Source organism: Belonocnema kinseyi, chromosome 4 (genome assembly GCF_010883055.1).
Source record: "Belonocnema kinseyi isolate 2016_QV_RU_SX_M_011 chromosome 4, B_treatae_v1, whole genome shotgun sequence".
NCBI lineage: Eukaryota > Metazoa > Arthropoda > Insecta > Hymenoptera > Cynipidae > Belonocnema > Belonocnema kinseyi.
In genome coordinates, this window is record NC_046660.1 from 89945152 (window position 1) to 89972717 (window position 27566).

Here is a 27566-nt window from a genome sequence, read left to right on the forward strand (position 1 = left end):
CAGTTGACGAACGTAACGTAGCCGTTGGCAAAACTCGCATTTTACGTTTATTCTGCGGTCTTTCGCTTTTCTATAGTGAGCTCATTTGCCAGTATTCCTATGACGTGACCGTGTGGTAAAGTATAAGCTTCGCTAATAAATAAACAAAAATTAAAAATCTTAAAATATCCGAGTTTATAGCCCAAAATTTAAGCAAAATATATTAGCTTTCAACAAAATAGTCAAACAGAAAAAAAGTTTACGTTTCAAACCAAGAGTACGAATTTTTTTGTTGGCATTTGAATTTTCAACCAATAAAGATGGCTTTTTTACCATGCAAAATAAATTTTCATTCCTGATGAAATATTCAAATTGACAGTTTAGTAAAATAAATTTTAACATAAAAAATGTCAACTAGTTGAACTTACATAACAAAAAGAACCGCTTGTTTAACTAAATATTTATATCCTCAACCAAATATATGAATTCTCAACAAAGAAGATTAATACTTGAGATGGTAGGTTGTTGACTAGGGTGATAAATTTAGAAGGTCGATCTTATGACATTTTTGATCTACTAGTCGAAAATATCTATTTCATTCGTATTTATTAGTCAAGCTTTCGTCCCGCAACGCTAGACCTCATCTGAATACATAATTGAATACGATAACGATAAATGGATCGATGAGAGAAAGTTAAACAATTTTTTTTTCGTTTTCAAAACGATGGTTAACATTGTATTATTGAGAAATCAAAAAAGGTTAAAATTATTTGGAATTTTGAAAAACATTATTATTAGAGTTAACCGTTCACTCGCAGCCATGCAGTGCATAATTATTTTAAACATTCTGTATTATAGTAGGCAGGACTCCTCATGGAAAAATAAAAGAAAGTTTAACTGATATTTGTGTAAATTTTATCCTGTTAAGTTAATTTTTGTTACAGAGAATCTTTCGTCGGAAATCGATGTAAAGTTTATCTTTTGTTTTATCTGTGCCATGACCGCATGTCCAATCTCGATTAATAAAGACGAATGAAATGGATATTTTCGACCATTAAATCAAAAATGTTATAAGATCGACCTTCTAAAAGAAGATTAATTTTTCACACAAAAAATGAAGTTTTAATAAAATAGTACCAAATTCACAACCAGAGAGTTTCGCTGATTGAAATTTTTTACTGAATTTCTAATATTCAGTTTGTTCGATTTACTACTTCTATCACTATTAGGAGAAACGAGAAAAAATGTACTTCGGCCAAGATTTGATCCAGGAACGCCACTTTTAAAACGAGAGGATCATTAAAAGGCCAATGTTTAAAAAAATATTTATCAACGAGGTTAAAATTAAACCAATTTCTTGAATTTAAAATTTAAACAAATTAATAATTTTTAACCAAATATGTACCTCAATTTTCAAACAAAAAGATCCACTTCTCACAAAGAAGATGATCTATAAAAAAAAAACAATTTTCAACAATATACATACATTTTTAACTAAAAATAAATATTTTATAGAGTAATTCAGCTTTAAACCCAGTAGTTGATATTTCAAACGAAGAATAGTTTTCTTGTTAATTAAAAACAATAGGATTCAATTAAAAAAGGCAAAGTTTCCAACCAAATAGTTTATTCCTCAACCGAAGCAGATTAATTTTCTATCAAGAAAGAAGAATTTTATACAAAATACATGCTTTTTCAAAAAGTAGTCGAATCACCAACGAGAAAAGATCAATTTTTAATGAGAAATATCAATTTTTTATTAAAAATGGAAAAGTTACATTTTTACTTTAAAGATTAATTATTTTAAACAAAATTTTTAACCAAATTTTTCTACATTCAACCAAAGATTTGAATTTTTAACCAAAAAGATTTTTTTGCCCTAGAAGACTAATTTTCTATGAAAAAAGATTCATTTCCAATTAAATAGTACAATTCCAACCAAGGAGATGAATGTGCAAACCAAAAGTTACTTTTTAATAAAATATTTGCATTTTTAAACAAATAATTAAATTTCACAACTAATGTTCTAATATTTAACCAAGCATCATAAATTCTGAAGTAAAAATAAAGTAGACTTTGCAACAACAACAAACTTTCCATTAAAAATAGTTAGATTTTCGTATCAGACTATATTAATTTAGTTCACATTTAGAAGAAAAAAGCGAGAAAAAGGGAAAGATTTTTAAAAATAGGAGACAAAGAAGAATCCTTTAATAAATATAAAAAGAGGGTATCGCAATCTTCGTTCAAACTTATCAACAGAAAGGTACTCAACGTTACTTAAGGGCATATGATACTTAGAAAATGGTCGATTTTACCAGTTTTAGGTTCCCCCGGCTTTTTTCTAGAATTATAAATATATTGTCTTAAAAATTTGGGAAATGAGAGCGAACATGCTAACGAACGTCCCCACACACTTTTTTTGTGGGTTAATTCAAAAAAGTTTTGATTCAGCAAAATGTGATTAATTTGCATAGCACTTAGGAAATAGTATCGATTTTTTCAGTGTTAGATTCCCCGGCTTTTTTCCTAGGATAAGAAATATTTCGCCTTCAAAATCTGGGAAATAATAGCGAACATGCAAACGGAGGTTCCCGCAACCTTTTTTGGTGTTTTTTTTATCAGCAAATTTTGTATATTGCTAACAACGTGCGTGTGTATTTTGAGGTTATGTGTGTTACATTACCCGAGCGTTACATCCAAACTATACCATATTTTTGGACGAAAACTTTGGACTTAAAAATAAACATAGTAACTAATCTCCCCGATTTAACCTTGTTTGCAGGTAATCAAAAAAGTTTATTTCATAAATAATTTCCAGATTATCGTAAAGGCAGAGATAAAAAATTACGTAACTTCAAAATAATGCATATGCATAAAATTTTTATTTAGCACAATACATTTTTCTGTTATTATCCCTCAAAAAAGACTCCGGGGACGTCCGTTATGATATTTTATAACATCTCCGAATTCAGTTTTTAAAAATTTTCATTTTTGTGGAAAAAAGCCGGGGAAACTGTAAGTATCACATGCCCTTAACTTCGTCACTTTACTTCCACTGAGCCCTCCCCCTACCCTGGTTACCAACCGTACTTTGCTCCACGACTCCCTTCCCCCCTCCCCACATCGGTAATGTATTTTTTGGATGACCCAATCCGAGTAAAAATGCTTCGACTTCAGTTGGACTTGGTTATGTCTTGAGTTCGTCTCCAAGACATCGATGTCTGACTGCGTCTCAAAACTGAGTCCAGACATCCTTCGTTTTACTTTTATGACCAGGACAGGTAAAACGGCGTTTACTTGTCTCAAGTCAAGCCTTGTCTTGGCTAAGACGACGTTTACTTGTCTCAAATAAACCTACCTTAATACGAAATTTTTTCGTCTCATAAACGAGATTAAAATTAGTGAATGAAAAATCTGTAATTATTAAATTAGTTATTTTTAATTAAAAAATTCATAATCTGTAGGTCTGAACAAGTATAACCCTTGAAAGTTTTCTTCAAAAAAATTAAATTTGTAACTTTATAGAAAGACCTCCTAAACTGTTAGAAATACGTAAAAACAAACAACATTTTTAGTATTATCATGAAACAAGTATAATAAAAATGAATATCCGTAAATAAGTTGATTGAATATATATTGTATAAAATTATACTAGATTGTTTCATCATTAACAAACATTAGCTTTTATGACAGCCAGAATGACCCTTTTTTAGGACAGGTATACACTCGAAGTTATAAACGGCTCGTGTTGAAGTCATAAATATTTGACTCAAGAGATAAATTTATGTCTTCAAGACATAGAAACTTGTCTCCAAGACATAAATTGAAGTCTGGCTCCGTCTCAAAACTGAGACGTGCTTAAGTCGACCTTTTCGACTTCAGCATGTCTTGATTGGGAGCAATTCAAGTCGAACTCATGTCGACGCCTTTTTACTCGGGAATACATGCTAGAATGTTGTATTTTTGACTTCTTGACTCATTATTTGACTCATATGTTGCTGCAAACTAGAACACATTTCTTGTGTATAATCAGCTAATACTCTTGATAAAGGCTCTCATCATTGAAAATATAACAAAGGCGGAAGTAAAGTTCTTTGCTTTATATACTTTTGAATTGCAAAGAACAAAAGGATCAATTACAAACGTTTTGTGTAGTTTTTAATAATGTCACATTTTTTCCAATGGCGTATCAGTCAGAAGGAGTAACTGAAATACAAAGGAGGAAGAAGATGCATACTTAAATGTCTAGTAAAACGTTTATTCGCTGAGTTTATAATGAATTTCCCCTCGAGAGGAGGTTACTTGAGGCTCTAAAGCGAATGCAGAATGAAGTTTGTAATCAAAATTAAATATTTTACTTCTCCAAACTGTAGGAAGTTCGTTCTAATTGCTCCTCTTGTTTCCAGTGCATCACAATATTTGAACAAGACATCTGGCAGTCTACGGTTGATAAATCGATATTTTCATTTCAAGGATTTTATTTATTTATTAATAAATACATTTTTCATTGCAAAATCTAAATATAGCTCAAGCATAATTGTTTTAAACATTTCAATGAATGAAAGACTTTTATCTTTTATTTATAATCCGATGGATACTTGTGTGGTTCATATGTTTTTTTTTTTAAATGAAAAGCTTTTAAGGTAATGAAATTTGAGACGCTAATAAAATTGCTTCAGTTGCAGTAACATAATCTTAACTAATGGAAATGAAAATTTTCAATATGAAATTCTGTTCCTTGCATTATATGTATTGACAAGCTTGGTAAATCTCACGTTTTGCGTCACACATAGTATGTTTGAAAGTAATCTCAGATGGACATCACGTATTGTGTATCGGTCACGTTTTCATTCTGTAAACTTTCTTTAGAAATCCACCTAGTAGCCAGCGAGTCATTACGAAGCAAAAAAACCATTTGATTAAAATGGAAAAGTAACTGTTCTCTGGTTTGTACGCTTCTATAACACAGATATCAGGCTTAATTTGTATCATTCACCTAGAAAGAAGTGAATGGATTACACATCTGCCCTGAAAAATATTCACTTCTTTAAAAATATGCTTTTTACTCAAAAAACTCGTAAGTTTATATGTAATCTTCAAAAATATGTTGTCTGCAATCTCTTTACCTTTATAAAAAAGGTTACATTTGAAAGAAAAATACATCCGCAGATACGCGAAAATTCTATTTAAATAGAACAACTTTAGTCGCGTTCTGCTTGAATAATTCTATTTCAACCCTTTTTCAATTCGCACAGTTTATTAAAGGACAATGCCGACCGCGTTCTGTAAATCGAACGTGACTGGAGTTACAAAATTCTTTTTAGCTTGTTGTGAGTTGATAACACAAGGATATTTCTTGGATTTATTTTAAATATTGTCATTGTGTACCGAACTTGATATTAAAATTAAAGTCACATATACAAAAAAGGCAAACTTCAAACTGTAAATAATTCTCAGATGAAAGAATCGTTTTATCGTGGAAATGGGTTTGCAAATTAAACACGCATGACTTATTTATTATCCAGTTGTCATTAGGGTTGGAAAGCTGCAGAACAATAAAGTCGTCTACATACGAGAATTTCAAAAATTCGTGGATAAGATAGAGGCGTTGAAAAATTGGTGCAAACTCAGGGTTGCTACAAAATCTCAATTTCAAAATTTTCGCACTTTCCCTGACTATTTCCTTTCCAATTTTTTGTTTTCCTGGGCTGTTCTGAATGGTTCTTTTAGGTTTAAAGACAACCTTACACCTAGAAGATCACTAATAATAGTTAAAAAAATGTTTGTTTCTATTGCAATCGTTTTTAGGGACCACATCGATACAATATTTTATAAGGGGTGATCCATGCATTTCAAAAGACAAACGTAAAATACATGAAGTTTTAACCGAATTGTTGAGTTATTAACTCTAAATGATTAATTTTGAACCAAAATCGGAACCAAAGCGATGAATCTGCTAAAAAAAAAAATAAAATTCAACAATAAGTGTAATAATTGATACCTCCGCCTTAAAATTATTTTAATTTTCAATCAAAAACTGTTTAATTGAACCAAAACATACGATTCTTAATAAACTAGTTAAATCCTTAACAAAAACAGACTAATTTGTAAATGAGAATGAGCATCTTTCACTAAAAGAATTAAGTTTTTAACCAAGAAAGATTTTTCACTCAATAAGGAAAAAATATCTCGTCAAAAATATGGGATTTTCAAGCAAAAAAGACCAATTTCGCACTAAACAATTGAATTTTCAAAAGAAATGAAAAAAGGGCGAAAAACTAAAATAGTGTATCTTGAAAGAAAGAAATTAATTTTCAACCGGAAACGCAACATTTTAATTAAAAAATCAATTTACACTCAAAAATAGAATTGTTAAAGTGTTAGAAAAATAAATTTTCAACAACAAATAAAAACATAAATTTTTAACCAAAGAAATGAATTTTCGACCGAAAAGACGAATTTTCAACAAAATGCAGTGAAAATCTGGAATAATCCTCCCTTCTACGGCCTTCCGAGAATTGACGTCGCGCCGCATGTTGGTGTAAAGGTGCTGCGCGGGGTGCGCAGGACCTGCGGCTACCACTAAGGCTAGCAGCCAGACGTTAACAAACAAAAGCAGATTTTAAACCGAAAAGATTCAATTTCTACCAGAAAAGATTAATTTGTAACAAAATACATGAATTTCCAACTATAAATCTGAATTTTTAAATGGATTTTCAAACTAATAGTTCACTTTTAAATCAAAGAAAGAAATTTTCCAGAAGAAAGGTAAATTATTTCCCATAAAGATTAATATTCTACCACAAAAAATGAATTTTCACAAACATAGAAACATTTTCCACCTAGAGTTCCTTTCAACTAAGAAGAGGATTTTTTTAACCAAAACAGATGTATTCTTAAAGAAAACTGTAATTTAAAGTTTATATTTTAATTTAAAGAAATTATTTTTAAAACCTAAAACTGTTGAATTTAACCGAAAAAATGAATTTCAGATTAATTTTCAAACAAAAAGATGCAAAATTCAACTCAAAAACATGCTATTGATAAGAAAAGAGATGAATTCAAACCAAGAAGAGGTTATTTTTCAACAAAAAATTAAATTAAGCTATATGAAGTTAAAATTAAATTCCCTAATTTTCCCTGACTTCCTGAAATTCCCTGACCTGTAGCAACCCTGAAAATCACCAGAATTAAAAGATCACAATACTTCCAGGAATCGTAATTAATCATATTGAATTAAAAACAATATTTACAAAAATAAATAAGTGATACTGATTTCTTAGTGTCATTTGAATCAATAAGATCTGCTTTTAACCAGAAGCGTTAATGTGTTCCATTGATTCGATAGATGTTTTTTCCCAGTGATTAAATAATATTGACTGTACAGACTGCTTGAATGCTTGCTTCTTTAATTGCAGAAAAAACGTCTATAATTAAAATAATTACGCTTAAAAAATTTGAAAAACGAAGTGAAAAGTAAGTTGAAAAGTTGAAGAAGAGCATAGTTAAGACTTCAAGTAATCCACTTTCTATAAATAAAAAACATCTTGAAAGAGAGGAATGGTTCTTGATTGTATAAAGTAATCTGGAAAGAGTTTTCCAAAGCTCCAGACGTAAAAGTATTGAAGAAATCATCGTTTACTGATGCAGTGAAGAGAAAACCTATCAAGTGACTCGACAACAGTTATCGTTCCACAAATGTTTCCAAAATTCGTGCAGAACCACGTTCATCGAGCGAACAAATATCCTGCAAAAAGTGCCCAATTAACGCTAAACCTTTTGTTTCCCACAATCTTAATATAGTCGGTTTTGCCTTCCAGGAATGCCTGGAAAAAAGAACACCATTACCTATCAATGTTGTCCAGAACCCTACGTCGATGTTACTTTCACGATTCAAATTCGAAGACGCACCCTCTACTATTTCTTCAACCTCATCGTGCCCTGCGTCCTAATTTCGAGTATGGCGTTGCTTGGATTCACTCTGCCACCTGATTCAGGAGAAAAGCTCACCTTAGGTAATGTAATTTTTGCACGTTTGCTTGAAATCTTTGACCTAACTTTTTTCAACCTTCATTACTCACTTGTTTACAGTGCATCTGTTAACTGACACATTTGGAAATTGTCTTTCGTTTCGATTTTGTTTAGTTCAAAAAATGAATCACTAAAGCATAAACTGATAATAACAATACTCATCCACATCGAATAAATGGTGATGCTCGGACGATCCGCAGGAGACTATGGAAAATAGTATTGTCGTTGTTTTCGATTATGCGTATCCCTATATCGATTGTTTCACATTTACAGCAGCAGTATACATATAGTAGCTCAGAGCTCACCGAGCAGATATATACAAGCTACACATTGAATTTCAAACCGATTACGCGTACGTCTCTCTTTCCCTTCGGAAAAGCTCTTTTTCCTGGATTTCTATGGATTTACATATCGAACTTCCCTGATTACTGTTTCGTCGAGTAACATCCTCAAATGAAACCTTGCGTTACTCGGTAATCTCACCGGATGTCACTCCAAAAGAGAAACAATATCGCATATCAGAGTCCAGTGTATGTAGAATTTTTAATTTGCAAACTTGAACGGCTCCGATTCCTGGATTATCTGGATTTTATTCATATCATTTTAAGATGCAGGTGAGACTTTGCATTTATCGGGTTTGCTTTCATTGACGGTTTATGTTCGTATACTGAAAGCAGATTAAAATTAGTAACTAACGGCATAATGAAAATGGTTATGTTTCTCTCTGTTTTTATACATATTCTATCAAATTTATTTTCGATTGGTTGCCATTTGCGAGTGTACGTATCGCGTACGATCGACTGATACCATACCCATTTATTGCAATCGAAGCAATCACGAGAACGCGATGTTGGAACAGTAAACTGATGTCAATAAATTGTTTGCAGCAATTATTTACTATTGGAAGATGAAGTGAACTTTTTAATAGGCTTCCGATAAAAGTATTAATTCTTTATATTTGTTAGATACTGATCGTGTTTTATTAATTATAAAGTTTTATGATATTCATCTCTATCAAGTTGATCACTGATGCGGTTTCATATGTTGTGACTACCATGATATGTCTTATCAGAAAACAATGCACATCATGATGTCATAATTGTAACTATAATTGACTATCGTTAATAAATTAATCTCAGTCGATTTTTATGTTTTGTAATTTTGCAGAAAAGTTGCACTATTTAAGTCTCGATGATAATCCAGTCGGCAAATTGATCAACTCTAATTCAATGTTGTTCAGTCTGTAATACAATTCATTCTGCAGGATAAGCTAATTCAATTTCTAATTCAATTCAATCTAATTCGAACCAGTTACACTTAATCTATATTCAGTAATCGTTTGCCAACGGGTACTTAACGCTAAACTGGATGCTCTAGTCCTCTGTTAGTCTATTTTTTTCACGACCATGGCGCTTGATACCTGGTAGTCATATTAAGTTATAATGTTAGTTTAACTTTTAACATTGAACAGTTTTCAGGACTACGTTATGACATTTAGTTTGGAATATTTCAATTTTGTGAAATTGTAATTAAATTAGCAATTTAAACTTGCATATATCAGAATAGTTGTGCTTCAAACTTTATTCTCTAACTTTCAAGACTTTTGTATTAGAAAATCCGATAATTTATCAATCTTGTCGAAGAAAGATTGAAGTAAGAATAGGCTTCGAACTCCAAAATAACATTTTTTTACAGTACCACAATATCTCAAAGTATATTTCAAACAGCTTTTGTTTTAGCACATTCTTTTATGCGAAATTTTGGACCAACAAAGTAAAAAAGAGCACTTAAGATCCTAACATTTTTATCATTATATTCAGTTAAGACTGTCTTGATTCAAGCCCAATTAGTCTGAATTTTAGTTACATTTTTATAAATATAAGTCTCAATTTCGAAATTAAGGTAACCATTAATAAGTTCTTAAATTTAGATCAATTTTTCTGAAAGTATGGAAAGCAAATTTTCAAATTCAGCAACCTTAAGCACCTTTTTACTTCACAAACTGTCCAAAAAGTTCTTTTATCACATTTTTCACAGTTTTCATGCAATATTTCTATAGAAATTGATTGTAAACAAAAATTACGTCATAAAGAATAAAATTTTTTAAAGTAAGCTTCAGCATCTCTTTCAAAATTAGTTATAACTAGCAATTGATATATTTTTATCGATTTTGAAATTGTTAAATCTTTAAATTGGTTTGGATTAAATTCAGAAAATTTGATCTAAATTAAAGACCTCTTTATATGAATTTCAACATTGAGTTTTTATTGTAGCCAAATTTTACATAATTTATTGATGATCCTGTTAAAATTGAAATCAATTTTTGTGGCCATTTACATCAAGGTGCAAAATTAAAAAAGTGTTAACAGTGAAAAAGTTTTTAAATAGTACAATGATATAAAAATTTGAGGTGCTTAAGGAATATATAGTATATCTTTGAGTTACTACTATACCTACTCTTTATAAGTTGAACAAATTTTGTCAATTTGTATCATAATATGTTTGTCAATTTTCAATCTATACTATATTGACCAATTTTATTTCGAATCAGGCAAAATATTAAGAAAAGCTTAGGTTATTGTGTCGGAATTATTCAATATTCAGGTAAATTATTCTATGGTGAATATGAAGAAGCCCTGGTATGACAGTTTTATTCTGCTGTTTTTATTTTTTATAATCATTCGAAGATTACGTGCAAATTCTTAAAAATTGACTGTTGTTCTAAAATTCTTGAAAGTGGATTGTATCAAAAACCACACTGAAATAAATTATTTTCGAAAAATCAAATTTTTATCATTTTTCTCACAAACTCGCAATTCAACCATTTTTGAAAATTCGCAGACAATTTTAGAATGATTGTAAGAAATTCAAAAAAAATATTTTTCAATTAAACTGTGAAACAAGTGCTCATTTATTTTCACAACATAATGACAAATTCGGATACCAAAGCATTCCGATATCATAAGCTATACCTTTCTGCCTGCTTTGAAGTTGAATTGCTTTAGTATTAAAATTTGGAGAATGTTTATATATGGTGAAAAATGCTCTCGTCCTTTTCCGAGTATTGTAAGCGATATAACCTTTTATAAAACATCCAACTGTCTAAAAAATGGCTTGTTCCTGAATCAGAGAGAATAATGGAAAAAATTCTTACCTAAATATACACGCAGCACTTTGCTGTTCTTTGTAAATTTTATTTCGTATGCGAGCGTACACACGCAAAAATTGTGACCCTCCTAATATCTCCCGGCATTCAAATATTTGTGTCTTGGAATTTCCAACATTCAAATTTATGTTCACGCTCCACGATATATACGGACGTCCGAGCTATCCCAAGGAAAAGAACGTGATTTGAATTTGGATCGGCAATGGAACGGATGACACTTACCTATCACTGAATCTGACCACTTAGTCTATTCGCTAGATTTCAGGGAGACGGATCGGTGAGACCAAAACGGTGCTTGAGCGAAACTCGACCGGAATCAAAATGACGAAAATACAGGAATTAAAACGACGGAATTCAGGAATTTAAAAGAGGAAATAAGGAATCAAATTAATGGGATACAGCTATTAGTTCTGTGCTACAAAAAGTACTTCTTGGTCACCCCATAAAGCAATAATTAGACTTCTTCAGTGGGACAATTGAGAACAGAATTAAATTTTCTATAAGTATTTGAATGGTCGTCTAGAAACTTGAGTTTTAGAGTAATGTCGTAGCAGTAAATTAACATCTAAATGGACTCAAGGAGTAAGAAGTTACCTTGTTTTGTTATTGTTCCTGGAGCCACAATTGGGTAACAATGCAATTTCGAACTCGTCCTAACTCTGAAGTACGAGAAACATTCTAATAGACTTTGCTTCTTGTCTCTGCACTCCACTACTGTATATTTACTTTTGATATTTCACCATAAAACTGATTGTGATCTCTGAAACTCAAATGTTCATATTCCCCTCAATTGGTCCACTGGTATAAACAATTTTAAAATGACGATGAAAAAAGGGAAAATCCATTGCCAGAAGGGTTTGCCTTAATTGAAATCTTATTCAGCCATTTATCTTAACTTTATGAATGTACTTAAAGCCCTTACGTAAAGCCCCGCTCGAAGAAGGAAGGTTTTTTTTATTTCCAAGTTATTCTTAGGTGCTATAAAAGTATGGTTTGATTCGTAAAAAAATTTACAGCATAATCTCTGCTCGATGTCAAACAATCCTGCGATTTGTGTCATCAATAAATGCACTGCACATACACCTTGGGACACTCGAATCAGTCGGAATTTTATCAGAAATTTATTCGACTCAAATTGTCGTTTATCAGTTATATTGCACCTTTTGTAGTGAATCATTGGTGGGTTTAGTGTCGTCCCTCGTCAAAAAATGCCCGTCAGGCTTTCAATGTTCAATTCTAAACGATCGATGAGCAGTGAACACCATCTTTGTTTCCTATAGAATATTCTCTCAATTTGTCACTGTATTTGACGACATAATTTTTATTCGAAAAAGTTGTTTCAGAATAGTGTATACGGATTTTCATTGGTTTGCAAGTTTATCACAAGATTTTGCATTTTTTATCAGCGAAAAATAATTCATTAAAATTTTCAGAATTTAAAAGTATTCAGAGGTCTCTTTTCACCAATATTTTTGTCAAAAACGAAGATAAATAAGAAAATACCTTCTTTATGGAAATGGCATAGCACTGCTAAGATCAAAAAAATGTATCTTACCAAAGTGAGTATCAATTTTTAAGTGTCCAAAGGAACACAAAAAATGTTAAATAACTTGTTACACATGTTTCGCCGAGACATATAGAACTGTTTGAGGCTTCTTGTTTAATCGCGAAAGTTAAGCAACACTTTGTTGGGTAGTAATTGGATATGTAACGTCTAAAATAAACTGTCCTTCTTTTAACTTTTTCTTTTAGATTAATCTGTTGTTCTCTATTATCATTTTTCATATAAAAAGAAAATATTTTTTTTTCAAGACTTTATTTTTTTAATTTTAATTCTGGTTTAAATTTTGCTAATACAATACACATTATTTGAAGGTGTGGCTTCCTAATGTATACTGAAAGGTTCTTAGAGATATGTACAGAATCTTGACATTTCTTCAAAAAGCATCGTAGGGTTTTACAGATAAAACGTTCTGGAATTTAATCAAAAACATTCTAAAAAAGTGTTATAAGCTTTATTATGGTGTAATACATTTGAGGGACCTCAAAGTAATACTTAAAAATTATGAAAAGAGAATTATTTTCTCGCTGAAGAAAATAAATTTTTTATCCAATCTTTAAGGAATAAAATAGAAAAGGATTTCCGCTATTCGGCCAAGTGCATCCAGCATGAAAAGAAGGAAAAGCAAGGGGTCTTTTTGCATGTCTCGTTAAATGAAAATCTTTCCGAGGACCTCAACTACATTTTCATTTTACTACTTTTTCAATCGAATCATGACAATGTAACTACATGGATCGAGTTTACCTCGCCTCTGAGAAAAAATATATTATACAAATAAAGCTTCTCAAAAAGAAAAGAAATTAAGAATAACGTTAAAGATTTACTTTACTGATTGTGGGAAAAATTCCTGATTTTTCTGCATTTATGAAAATTTCAAAAGAAAATAACTTGGAGTTTTAAACAAAAATATATATCTATTAAACATACAAATGTTTGGAACCTAAATATCTGTATTAATACTGAAAAGAAAGCGGTTTAGTTAAAAGGGGAAATTCAAAGACAACAATAGACATGGATGCTTTCCTAGCGGAAGATATGTATTCGTGAATGGTTCATCGAATTCAAGTGCTCCTTCGCATTTTCTCGGTCGAAAAGACTCGAAGGAAAGCTTCTGGGAGCCGAATATCTAAAGAGGCCGAACGAAAAGAAAACGTAGATAACGAACAGTGAATCTCAACTTTCTAATTTATATAAAAAATTTAATTTATAAGAGAAAAATTTATTCAGAACATTTTCCTTCCTATTTCAAAATAATCAATCTCGAATTTTCATCTTATCTTTATTTTTATTCTACGATTTTGCTTTGTTATTTTCCTCCCAAAAAAAAAATAATACACTAGCGTCTAAAATCTTAGATGAGATCAGCTGGCTTACTTTGACTTAGCTTTTATCTTCAGTCTTGTCCCTTTTAACCTTTCTTTCATTCCATTGTGAATGTATTGACGCTTGCATTGGAAGCAGTTAGCGATGTTTCTTTTATCTGACAGGTCTGATGATTTTAGACTTTTGAAAATTCTGACATGTACGAGGACATACATTTCCTTGATGTTGATCGCTGCCCTTGCTATTCCTTCTTTCAACGTTTTAAGTTTCTAAAAAAAGGACGTTTTTAGTTAGAAAATCTAATCTGTAAATGAATGCAATGAACGAACTGAGTATAACTGATTTCTTCTCAAATGTTGATAAATCTAAATGTTGCTCAATTGAAATGTAAAATAGTTTACTTCCACTAATGAAGCGATCTTGCGAAAATAGAGGACATGAAAGTCGTAAGGTAACTGACACACTCTCAGTAGAACAGAACGTGCACTTGATTGGAAATTATCATCACAAAGAGATAAACCACGGTTGTGTATATCAACTGCTTTCTATGTGACGCTCTGCTATCAAAATGTGCATGTAGTTAAAGGAAACCCTGCAATCAACCACAGTATACTAAATTGTGTCACAGAAGTGTTGGACATCCTTGAATGTTCTAAATTGGTCTTTTGACAAAACGTTTTGATGTTGACCTCACAAAGTAGAGATATTTAAATAATGCTGATAAAATGTACATTCCTCTGCTTTTTAAAACTGAAATGCAGTTTTTAGTGGAACATTCCATACAATATAAAATTTTCTGATTTGATCCCCAATTTTATGAGTGTTTATCTATCTACATATTCGTCATATTCACTCTTGGATGTTAAACTGCAGAGAACAGAAATGTCGTTAATAGAGATCATGTTCTGACCCTCTCCACTAGGTTACCCAGAGGATGTATCTTTATGACAATTCTCATATAGATGATTATCGATTGCTTGAATCAGTACCTACTAGACTCATCATTTGTTTCCGATACCAGATGTGATGACCATTATCGAGTTACCAGTATCAAGTACCTATTAAAAATTTACGCATTATCTAACCACACAGAATCCGTAACAATATCACTTTGAGCTTAAATTGCAAAAGTAATCCTCTTAGAGAATTGAATTGTCACTCAATGAAACGTCCGAAACACGGAAGGCTGAAGATCGACCTGGAGTTTCACGCATTTTCGGAAAATCAAAAGGAGACTAACTCTTTGAATTTTCTTTTTTTTCATCGTTAAAATTGTTCTCTTCGCAGGGGTGACTATCCTGCTGTCGCTCACAGTGTTCCTGAACCTCGTTGCAGAAAGCATGCCGACAACTTCGGACGCTGTTCCCTTAATAGGTACCTATATATATGCTCTCTCATAAGCCTGTATATCTGTCTGACTGATGATTGTCTACCCCTGTGCATCTTCCTACCACCGGACTGCCCGCAAAACGAATACCACATTCGAAAATTGCCGGCGATTCGAGCAACTAGTTTCAAACCGTTTTACAGGACATCAGAGTTTGAGCGATGTACGCTGTGGGAATTACTATTTACTCCCATTTCCCTTTTCACGAGTACATTCCAACTATTAATTTCCTAGCATGCATTTTTATCTGTATTTTGATTTAAACAAATCCCGTTTGGAGTGTTCAACAACGATCTAATGTGAATACAAGTTCCTCTTGTTTTTCTCTTTTTCTTTCTCTTCAGCAAATACCTTTATTTTACCCTTCTCACAGCGTCATCGTAATTTCTCAGCAAGTGTCGTTCTGATCCTTGCAGTTTCTCGGGGCAAAGTCTGCCTCCTCGTTTTATATTGTCTTCATTTCTCTAGCTTTTATTTTGATTCTGTCCTTTTAAATGAAAATCCCAAAATATTCTTGCACGCTTCCTTCTTTGAATTTCCCGCTATAATCCTAATTCCTTGACGAAAACCAAAAGACGATTCAACAGCTCTAGATCTCGAGACAGTCTCTCCATATTTAAGACTCAAAGCACCACCGGTTCCGTCAAATGAATCCAAATTATCCAAACAAATGCGACTATTTTGATCAGTACTATTTTCTGAGTAGTGTGGTAAATTCTTCGAGACCGGAAAGTTGGATAAAATAGGATCGCACCAATCAACGGATGTCATCCCGATTAAATGCCACGACAAGGAGGTGAAGTTCGAAAAAGACGTTTTGGAGAAAGTCGACTCGTAACATCTACCTGATGTCCATTTCAAATTACATACTGCTAATGAAAAAACACTAGAATTCAATTAAAACGCTGCCGCGGGTAGCTCTTAGTGATAGCTGACTTTAAAGTACTTCCTAAAAACAAAACGATAAAAATAATGGAACTAAAAGAAAATTCTTTTGTGTTTGCGTGCTTAAGGCAATGATGTCTTTTTTATTGTGGTAGTCATTATACTTCTTTCTCGTAAACAGATTAGCTATATGCACTCTGCTCATCGGGGATTCTTGCGATTTTGCATCCTGTACCTATAAGGCGAGCACACTGGTGAAACAAGACAAAGTCAATAATTGTCTTTGTGTAGTAACTAAATGCATGTGTGTTTTTCTTCGAATAATAGTACCTTCTACTTAAGCATCTTGGGAAAGTATTTCTCCAGAGTAGCAGTAAAACAGCACAGTAAAAGTTCTATGTAGAGAATAAATTGTTTCTGGGTCAACGAAACTTCCTAACCTGGGGGTTTTCAAGTCAACTAAAAATTAGTGTTAATTTGAAGCTGGATATGAAGCAAAGCTTTCAGCTCTTCGAGAAAATAATTACACAGGCCTCCCAAACAAGGTAAGACTGACTCAAAATCATCTGTAAGAAAATGTGTGATGTAAAGAAATTTTCTTAAATATATAGATCTTTTTAATTTGGATTTATTTGATAAAAAACGTTGTGGAGTTGATGTCCGAAATCACAATAAATATTATTAATAAACTCATAGATTTCTTAACGCTTTTGTCCAAAGGAGGAAATATCTAACTCAAATATTTTTCTTGTACACAAAAAATATCTAGTTTTTATTATATTTATCATTTAAATCGATATTAGAATTACAATAATTTTTTTAATTATTTTTTAGTGCCACATTTACCAAATATTTTCAAAATGTGGATCTCAATAAGATACCAAATTCTTCTTACGAATCAGTCAATAGTATGAGAACGGTTGTTTCTTGACATTCGCTATAATACTCATAATTTTTATAAAACATTGTTCAAAATTTTTTAAACTCAATATCTGAAAACGTGTCAAAATCGTACAAAAGATCAACAATAAGCGATATCATTGAGGTACTTCTCTACAAACAAGTCAAACTCATTAAAACTTATAGCTTAGATTACGACTGCTTTATTAAAATCAGGTGGAATAATAAAAATAATGAAATTCTGACACCTTCGCGAAAAAATTGTTCACAAAAATATCTGCTAATTAAATTGGTCCTCCTTCAAATATAACATGTACACAAATCGAAAGTTGACAATTTTATCGTGATTCACAATGAAATCCACTATCCATGTATTTATTTATATTCCTTTTTTATGGAACTAATCACCACTTATAGAATGGAAAATATCTTTTCCGTGCATGTTAACACATCTTTGCTCTCCCGTAGAACTACGTTTCCCTGGTGATACAAAGTTTTTCAGAAAATTAATTTTAAACAAATAATTCCCTCAGTATTTTCAATTAAGAAATATTTAAACTTCAAAAACACTAGTATAATTACATGTTTTTTCAGACTACATGTCTCGCTTCTCCAGTATGTTCGAATTTTGATTACTTATACATATATTCTAAACCAAAAAAGCGTTGACCTTTCGCAGGAAAACCTGACACAGTTAGCGATCTGACCATTTCGTTCTTGGCCCTCAAATCACGTTTTACTCACCCAAGCGAATACCTGAACCAATTTTTATCCACATTCAATTAATCCTTCAAAGATTCTTTCCAGCTATCGAGAACTTCTGAGCAGTAGCCAACTACGCGGACTTTGGAGACTGGAAAACGATAATCGTAGATCGATCGATTTATTTCTTTTTCCATGAAAATTGATCGAAAGGGTAGAGTTCTGTTAGCCACTGTCAACTAGTGATTCTGTTTCAAGATACTGATATTGTCCAAGATCGGTGGTGAAAACAGACTGAAAAATGTGTCTCATGAAATTATATGGAGAGACGATTCTTTACTCACGGCAAGTGCCGTGTCTCTTGAAACGGTGGTTCCTTAAATTCATATCCGAAATCTAAATATGTAAGGTCGTTTTATCGTAAGGATGGAGAAAATAGATGGCTTAGATTGTACATCTCTGAGACTCTTTTCCACCACAGATCTTAATGGACACTTTTGGAATTTATACACGAGATCAACTCGTAATTATGGGAGACTTCGTGTAAATGAATTTACTGAGAGCACGTGATTCACCAGGGCCATCGTTACAGGCATTCCACTTTCCTCTTTATTTTCTCGAATTCTAGTAGTGACTTTGAGTTGGAAACATAATTTTGGAAACTGGTAATTTTTAAGTCTGTCTGATATTAATCTTTATGAGTTTCTCTACTTGCAACTCTTTTGACTAACTTTAATTTAGACTTTCATGTGATATACAATTTTTCAAAACTAAATTAAAGATCTACCTACTAAAAGTTTTGTTTCTAAAATTTCTCATGTTTTCAATTTTATAAGTGTAAATATTATAGATATGATAGAGATAGGTAACTAAAGTAAATATTTATTTATGGTTCAGAAATGGATAATTGTTAACTTTAGGACTTTTCCTTATTTTGCATTAAACGGTTTTAAACCTTTTACAAAACCTTCTTTCTAATCCAAAACAATTGTATCTTTTTCGTAACAAAATAAAAATAAACAATATTTTTGTGTTAGATTTTTTCAAAAAAATTTCAGAACGAAGCAATATAAAAATAAATGTATATTGAAAGAGATATGAATGGATTTAAGAATTCATTAATGTTAAATATTAAATTTCAATGAATTTCACTAACTGATGATTAAATTTAATATTTACCAGCTGATTAATTTGAAATATTTGAAAAGTACAAATTAAAAAATAATAGAGGAGATTACCCAAATATGAGATACCAACTCTGTTTGGCGTGATTGTCGGAATTCTATGTACTGAATTTAAAAGTAATATAGGTCATTTTAAAGAAAATTTAGTTTGTCATAAGAAGCTCAAATAAAAAATTTTATTACAAATTTTTTTTATGCTGAAAATACAAAAATGTAAAAAAGTGATTTTTCCAAACTCGTCAAACTATTCTCGTAATATGAGATACCCCAGGAAATAGCTAATAAAATGCAAAATATAGTATTATTTTTAATGAAAAAGTTGATTCTACTTTTCCGAAGTATAAATTTACTGCTATTTAGATATATTTAGTTTTTGTAGTAGTGGCAACCATTTTTGTAACCAATTTCCCCCGCGCAGCCACAGCGTTATAAAAACAACAGGTATCTCATATTATGAGAACCACACCGTGCAACTATGCACTTACTATGCCTGACCTATACAATGAAAAACTTCAACACTATCGATATTTTCCTACATAGTTATTCAATCCCCATCACTCTAGACAAACTTTATTGCTAAATACATATTTACTGAATAATAAATAGGGCTTAAAGAATTCCCTTCCAAGAACTCGAGCACCATCGATTTCACAAAAAGTTCGCCTATAATTTTAGAAACCCAATGAAAAATGGACTATACCACGAAATTACTCTTTCTTCAAGGGCTACAAGTTAGTGATAGAACCAACAGAGTGGGTCTCTTAGTTTAGCTGATACCCCGTTTCATATTACGAGAATATCTCATATTCGAGTACTCTCCTCTATAATTTCCATTAAAAGTGTAATGTTTGAGTAAAATTTGAGATGTGGTTGGAAATATCACTCCCTGGTGTAACCAGTGTATCATTTCGAAACGAGCGACGCCTGTTGAGTCGTCCCTCGTAATTGTATAGAGTTCGATATATATGTGTGTGTATGTGTGTGTATGCGTGTGTACTCGCACATCCCCCAATATACAATATATACATATAAAGACTACACACAACATTAGAAGCCACTCGAAGCGAAACCAAGCGATTTGGCAGCGACAGACAGAGATAGGGAAGAGAGAAATAGCCAGAAAGACGGTAACATTGGGAGCGGGGAAGGGGAAAATAGAGCTTGGGAAAGGGGGTACGGAATTACCGTCAATTCTGGTTTGCCAGCTTGTTTACTTGCAATTGCCGTCGCGCAATCGTGCACTTGGTCGTTATCGAAGTAGGATTATGAAGCGAGAAACTGTTAATGCGGCTCGTTGATATGTTAAATTAACTATGCATTTAACCTCAAGTATTACCCTTTATATGCCATTCGAATCAATATTACGAGTTCATTTCACAGAGAAAAATATGCTCACTCCACTTTATTCTCAATTTGTACATCCTAAAATGGAACCACTGAAATGCCGGAAATATTCTCGCGATTTGCAAACCCGAAAGGATTAAATGTGTAAAAGGGGAGGATTTTGTGCATATGCAAATAGGGCAGGCATTGTGCAAGCTTGCGTCTGGTAATAAAGTTCTAATTGATATGAGATTATTATTATTATTATTATTATTTTTTTTTTTTTTACTTTGAATCTTCCAAAACGTCAAATGAAAAACATATCACTTTTCAGATACTGATTTAATATTTCTAAAAAAGCAGAAACAAAAAGAGACCATTTTTACACTGAAATAACCAAACTGTAAAAGTTTCAATAGAGTTGACATGATAATCATTTCCCATCTTGTGGATATATCTTAAAACGTGAAGTTAATTTTTTGCAGGTAAAAATCGCTCTAAAATCGCTGTGAAGATTGCATTTTATTTTCTCTGTGTTACGATTTTAGTTTCTGATTTATTATCTCTTTTTCATGATAAATTATTGTACCTATTACAACTAAATTTTACTAATAAAGACCTAGCTTTTGTCAGAACTTTTCTTTAAATTCAAGTTTTAGAATTGATATTACAAGACAATAATTTTCTTTAAATCTCACCAAAAATCATTTTTATTTAAAATCATATTCGCAAGTCTGTTCAAAAAGAGGACCGTCAATGAATGCGATATTTTGGCCGAGGGAGAGGTTTCCGAAACAAACTAGGACAATATTATTACATTGGAGAAAGTAAAAGTTGTGTGTCTTGTAATTTAATTTATTTAAAACCAGATAAATTTGCAGAGATTTTTCCCCTTATATATTATGAAAAAATTCTTTTCTGTTTATTTAATCATAAAGTTTGAATAAAAGGTTCATTATAAGATAGGTTATAATCAGGTGAAGTATATTGTAAATTTATGACAAATTTGATTCTTATTTCGTTAAAATAAGTTTGCATATTTCTTCCCCAATTCACATGCACAAAATGTTTACAATTTCCAATCAAATCTATTGATGTTTTATATTGAAAAGCTAATTTAATTCTTAAAATATTAAAAAATGCAAATGCCTTAACAGTTTCACTCGATGTAATTACAAATATGTCTCTTTATTAAAATACTTATTTTCAAAAAATGGTCTTTCGTTGCCAATTCGATTAGGTTTAACCTAATTTAACCTAATTCCGGAATTATAATTATTATCGTACATGTATTGCTATTGTAATTTTTCAGAACAGTCAAAGGTAAGCTTTACAAATTCGTACCCTCTGCAAACATTTACAAAAAGAACCAGCTCGAAGTTGCTTTGAATAAAACATTCATTTTAAAAATTAAAACCTCACTTCCGAAATTGTACTTCTCTGATGAGTAATACAAAATCACAAAAAACTCAAATCAAAATTTCAGGTTATTCTAGTAAGAACTATTAAATATTACATTATGAATACTCGCACAGAAAAATACCATAAAAGGCAAAACCCACTTGTTATTAGGCTTTCTACACAGAAAATATTCTATGATCAAATGCAAACTGAATGACCACAAAGCTTTACGCCTCACCTTCGCGAAATGGCCTTCACTGAGACTTAAAAGGATATAAATTGTTTTTCTTGTGAAATTCAAATGAAACGCATGAATTTGTATGAAAGGATATTCCATAAAGTTGGTTGAGGATTTATATATACGTGGTTTGTGTGCTGGGTATACAATTGCTCATAAAATTTCAAAAAAGCTCTGCAAGTGACAGCAGTTTTTTTATTCTCGAATGTCCGCAAACTCCTGGCAAAGCGAATATGAATAGGTTCCACTTAGTGGATTTTCTGAAGAGTTCGAGACCAAACTACGTTTAAAGTCTTAGAAAGAGTTAAGATTCGAAAGGAGTACACCAAAAACATTTAACGAGTGGGTAATTAATTGTACATTCATTTGCGGAAGGTCTTAGTCAACGTGCTTTCGCCAAGCTATGTTAACCTAACTCAAATTTTTCTTTCTAAAGGAAATTCTCTATACGTCATCCAGATTCTAAAATAAAGGCTTGAGTAATTTTCGAGCAGAAACCCAGTGTCACTTTCTGCATATCTCAGCATTTCAAACTACAGTAGCTTTTCTTTAATACAAAAGTAAAACTTACATAACTTTGCACAAAGGTAGAAGTTCTATAAAACATTTTCGAAGAATATGAAGGTACCTCAAGTACATATAAAAAAAAAATATCGATTGATAATTTAGGACGGCGAAAGCACAATTTATATTGTTCGCGAGAAAAGGCTACTCTGCAAATATTCTGCATTGTTAAACTTTCCACTAACAAGACAAGTCTGCCAAGTGTAGCTCTCGAAACTGGATAAATAATTATTTCTCAACTTTTTGACATTCAAACAATTTTTCATTCTAATTTATCAAAATTGATTTATTATAAAGAGAAATACATCACTAAAACTTAAGAGCATTTTATAAAGCTTTCATTAGATTTAAAGTTTTTGCATCACATCTAAGAACAGAGTTGATTTAAAGAGACATATATATGATCTCCATGCACGAAAAAGACTCCCAATACCTGAGATGCGATGACAGCTAAAAGCAAGTGTTCGACGAATGGCTAAAATTTACCTTTTTTGACCTACTCTTCTAAATTTGCATTTAAAATTTATCAAAGAAGATTGCGCATAATTATTCAAAAATCGGTATAATTCAATCCTTTCAAAATAAGAATGAAAAAATAAATTTCATTAGAATACAAATATTGTGTCCAATTATGAATCAGCCAATGTTCTCTCTTATTTAGACATTCTTGTTACCTTGTTGCAAAGCAGACACTGAACTTCACCTGTGTCATGAAATCGATATCCCTTTTCTCTGGCATAGGCAGCTAATCATAACTTTGTGAAATGTAATACAGAACACGATTATGTAATCAAGTCTTAGGCTTCAATTAAGTTATAGAGTGAAAATGGCATCTTCTTCGTTATATATGGTGTAGCATAACGTCAAAACTTTTGTAACTGATGACTGAAAGTAGATCCCAGAGGGGCGTATGATATCTCAGAAAGTGGCAAAGGACATAAAATTTGTTTCTATATCGCGTTACTTTCGAATTTTCTATGACGTGTATCAAACTCGGAAATCCTTAGGTACTTGTTTTCAATAATTCAATAATTTCATAAGAGTTACATTTTTACCAAATTTGCCATATTTACTGCGAGGTAATAACGATATAAAAATTACTAGAAAAACACAACAGTCGAACAACTTTATTCTAAATAGGTTGAATTTAAATTTTGCGAATGGTCGTAATTTCAACTATATAGTTGCTCAAACCAGACTTTAGTAGTCCTCAATGGAACTAAAAGGTTTCCACAGATTCCAGAATTTTGATTCCCGAGAAAGTACTAGATAATTAGGCTAATTATTTTTCCGAATAAATCTTCAATGTATGAAATGAGTAAATACCTTCGAGCTGGCAAATCAAAATACACGAAGTAGTGCGCAAAAGAATCAATGCTCCACCGTCTGTGGATGTCTGACTGTTGTATGCGCGTCATTCTATTAAGACTACCAACCAAAAACAAAAGCTCTGATGCGATTCAGAATCAAAATAAAGCAGTGGTTCTGATAGAAGTGGGATGATTATCCAATAACTATGTAAATAATACGGTACACAATGGACTGAGCATGGTGGGCTGCGATTGTTTCAGGAGTGACCATCTTGCTATCACTGACGGTGTTCCTGAATCTCGTCGCTGAGACCCTGCCCCAAGTTTCAGACGCTATACCCCTGTTAGGTACAATAGAAATTTTGCTAAACAGAAAAATGTCTCGCTTCACTCTAAAACACTTAAAAAACTGATTGTGAGAAATGGTAGCTAATATGTTCATGCTACAGCTCAATGGTATCTGAATAAATTTCCGGCTTTTCACGATCAATAGATTATTTAAGATTATAACATCCACTCAGATTAATATATTCTTTTAGATTCCTTGAAGTCGGATTTTACTTGCAATGAAATATATTGGGTACCCTCGAGCTGCCACTGAATTTTACGTCGAAGATTTGATGCGAAATTGCGTTTCACTCGTTAGCGTGTGATTTTCGTTGAGATTTCCTACTCGTGCTGTTGAGGAGCTTTTACTGGATTGAGGGATGAACCAGAATTTAGTATTAATTTGAATGTCTACGTTTGCTGAACTTCTGCAAGAATTGATAAGAAAGCTAAGTTAATGATGCTTTCATTGTAGAAATCTGCAGACTTGAACTTTCTAATTCAGAAGATAATTTCTTATGGAAATTATTTCCTAGTGAGTGAGTGCAAATGGCTTCATGAATTCTACAAGACCGCAAGAATTCTATTCACTGAGTGAACAAAATTTCGTTAGGTTAATAAGAGCAGATTGCATTTTTTTAAACATTCAGTACAGTAGCAAAAGTTTACCGGTGACGAATCTTATAAGATTTAATATCCCCATTTAACATCCTTTACGTTTATGGGATTTCTCTTGGATATGTAGTCAGGAAAATTGTAAAGATAATTCCTAGCTACTTTCATTAGTAAGGATAAAAATTCCGAAAATAGTATACAGCAAGATGCGTACTTTCAAAGGAACTTCTTTCATTACAGTAAAATGGAATATAGGATATTCAACTGTTTTTTTAATTTAGTTTATTTGATGAAACGTAATTCTGATTATTCAAATGACTACGTTAATTATAGAAATGTGAGACTAGGTACTAATTTAGTGTAATTCTCATTGGTAGTGCAACTGCAGTTCCCGGCGATTATTAAACTTGCAGTATACTCTAAAGATAACTAATTATGGCTTGCTACGCAATTAATTGAATACAAAATTAAATTTAAAACCATTTTTATAGAAAAAGAATAATTATATTAAAAATCCCATAGAAAGTACGTACAAAAGAAATGTCTCTCAAACATGTATAGATTTAACTTGCAAAATAAAAATGAGTATAATTTTCAAACGAGAAACATTTTTACTGTAAGATTTAAGTTGAAAAATAAATCAATGGTAAAATAATTATAAGATTTTTCAAAACCTAGTGTCTTATAACATATTTTCTGATTAAATGAAAGTTATTTTAGAAAACAAGGGGTTTTCAATAATAATCTTGTGCGCGAATCACAAAAATGTAGAAAATAAGGGAAAACGGTTGCATTTCCAGCTCAAACGAGAAGAACAATCTCTAAAATAGAAATTCTGCATCTGGAAAGAATAGAAATGAGTCAAGAGTTTAAATTCTAAGAATGAGATAAGACAAAAAACAGGCTAATCAGGGACCTCTCATATTTCTTATCAATTATCTTGATGCCAGTGTTTTACGAATTTTCACTTTTCGACACACTGAATAAATTCAGATATTGGATTTATTCAGTGATGATCACTATTTTACGATAAAAGTAAACACACATAATTATAAAACGAAATGAAGTTTAAGAACGCGAAATATTCTAAAACAATCTATCATTTGCTTCAAAATATGGTAAATTAAAAACCAATCTTGATTGCTATTTTCTAAATTATCAAAAATATTGTTAGAAAATATACAACATTAATTCAAAAGTTGCATTAAATTGAAGAAAAATTTATTTAACAGAATTTTTGCAAGTTACCTAAAATTACTTTAAACTGAAAGAAACATTGATTTGATCTTCTAGAATGATGTAGTTTGTATTTTTTGATTAAAAGAATGATTTATTTAATAGGCTTTCTTTATTTTAGAGAAATATTCCTTTGACTCAATGAAATTACTAATAATCAAACATTACAAATAATAGTGCAAGAACCTAATGATCGCCCATCTTCCATTTGAGCTTGTAAAGTGATCGCCAGATAGTTGTCGCTAGTTGAAGACAGTCCCATAATCAACGGTTATACATTATTGATTTAATCTTCTAATTAAAAAATATAAGAATATGAGATATTTTTATTGAAAAAGTAATATTCTTTATCGTCTTCTCAAACCTTTTTCTATATATTTCCTTCGATAGCCTATGTTGCGAAAGTTGTGATAAAGTCTGGTTGGCATTTACTGAGTCGATTTTAAAGTTTTCAATATCGAGTAGCAATATCCTAGGACGTAACAACCATTCATCATCTTCTGTATTTGAGAAAACTTGAGCCCTGGCTTCTCCCGTCGTAGTGCAAGAATTTTAAGGTTTTCAAGATTTCCTTCTTTATTCAGGAGTCTCCTGAAATAGTTTTTGTTTCTCTAATATACCTAAAACTGGAAGTTTAAAATATATATTTTATTAAGTTTATCAATTTTGAAACTTACTAAACATTTATATTTTAACACATTTTGTATGTTTTATTCCTTCTTTTTGTAATATAAATTTGGCAGTTACCGGTCAGTGGAGTCTTGGCAATAACTGGGTGTTTTGGCTTATGTAGCATTGAGATAACAAAGCATGACTTTGTTCCGGTTCTAGAATTTCATTAAATTCAGGTCACAATAGCAATGGAGTCAATACCATGGCAATCTTATGACAACATAGGCATAGTACTAACAGCCGCAGTAATGTCGCTGTAGCAATAACCATAGTATAATTAACATGAAATGACTGTTCATTGGAAGCTCATCAAATACAGCACCAGTGAAATTCTCGGTAGGTCAAATGCACTCAATTCTGTAACTAGAATCAACTAGACCAACTAGAACTGTCTCTAGTATGTAAATTCGAGCGACGGAATTGCAACTGCTTTCTCGTTACATCCGCTGGCGAGTGAAACCAAACGACTTGTCGTTGATGTCGCCGAGATCAGTCTGTCGAATACACGTTCTGGAGGAAGTCGTCACTTGTGGGCCTTTGCGGAACGCTATTTGGATAACATAGTCACTAAGTTCTTGGCCCTCTAAAGTGTCTACTAATTAACAAGGGCGGCATAAATTCGAGATAATTAGCTGCTTATTAACGACAGTATATACATTTATTTTATATGTATGTTAGATACATATTTTCAGCCCCTGAATTTGTTAAAAATAGTTGGGCAGGCCCAAGATAGATGACTGGTGAACGGGGGGGGGGGGG

The 27566-nt window shown here is 31.8% G+C and overlaps 1 protein-coding gene across 1 annotated transcript in view; it reads left to right on the forward strand.

The window, feature by feature from the left end:
• LOC117170665 (neuronal acetylcholine receptor subunit alpha-7) overlaps positions 1 to 27566 on the forward strand; it is a 390031-nt gene that overhangs the window by 289116 nt on the left and 73349 nt on the right. The window contains exons 7-8 of the mRNA XM_033357593.1: positions 7803 to 7997; positions 24219 to 24305. Coding sequence (XP_033213484.1) covers positions 7803 to 7997; positions 24219 to 24305 — 282 coding nt within the window. The remainder of the gene's footprint in view (positions 1 to 7802; positions 7998 to 24218; positions 24306 to 27566) is intronic.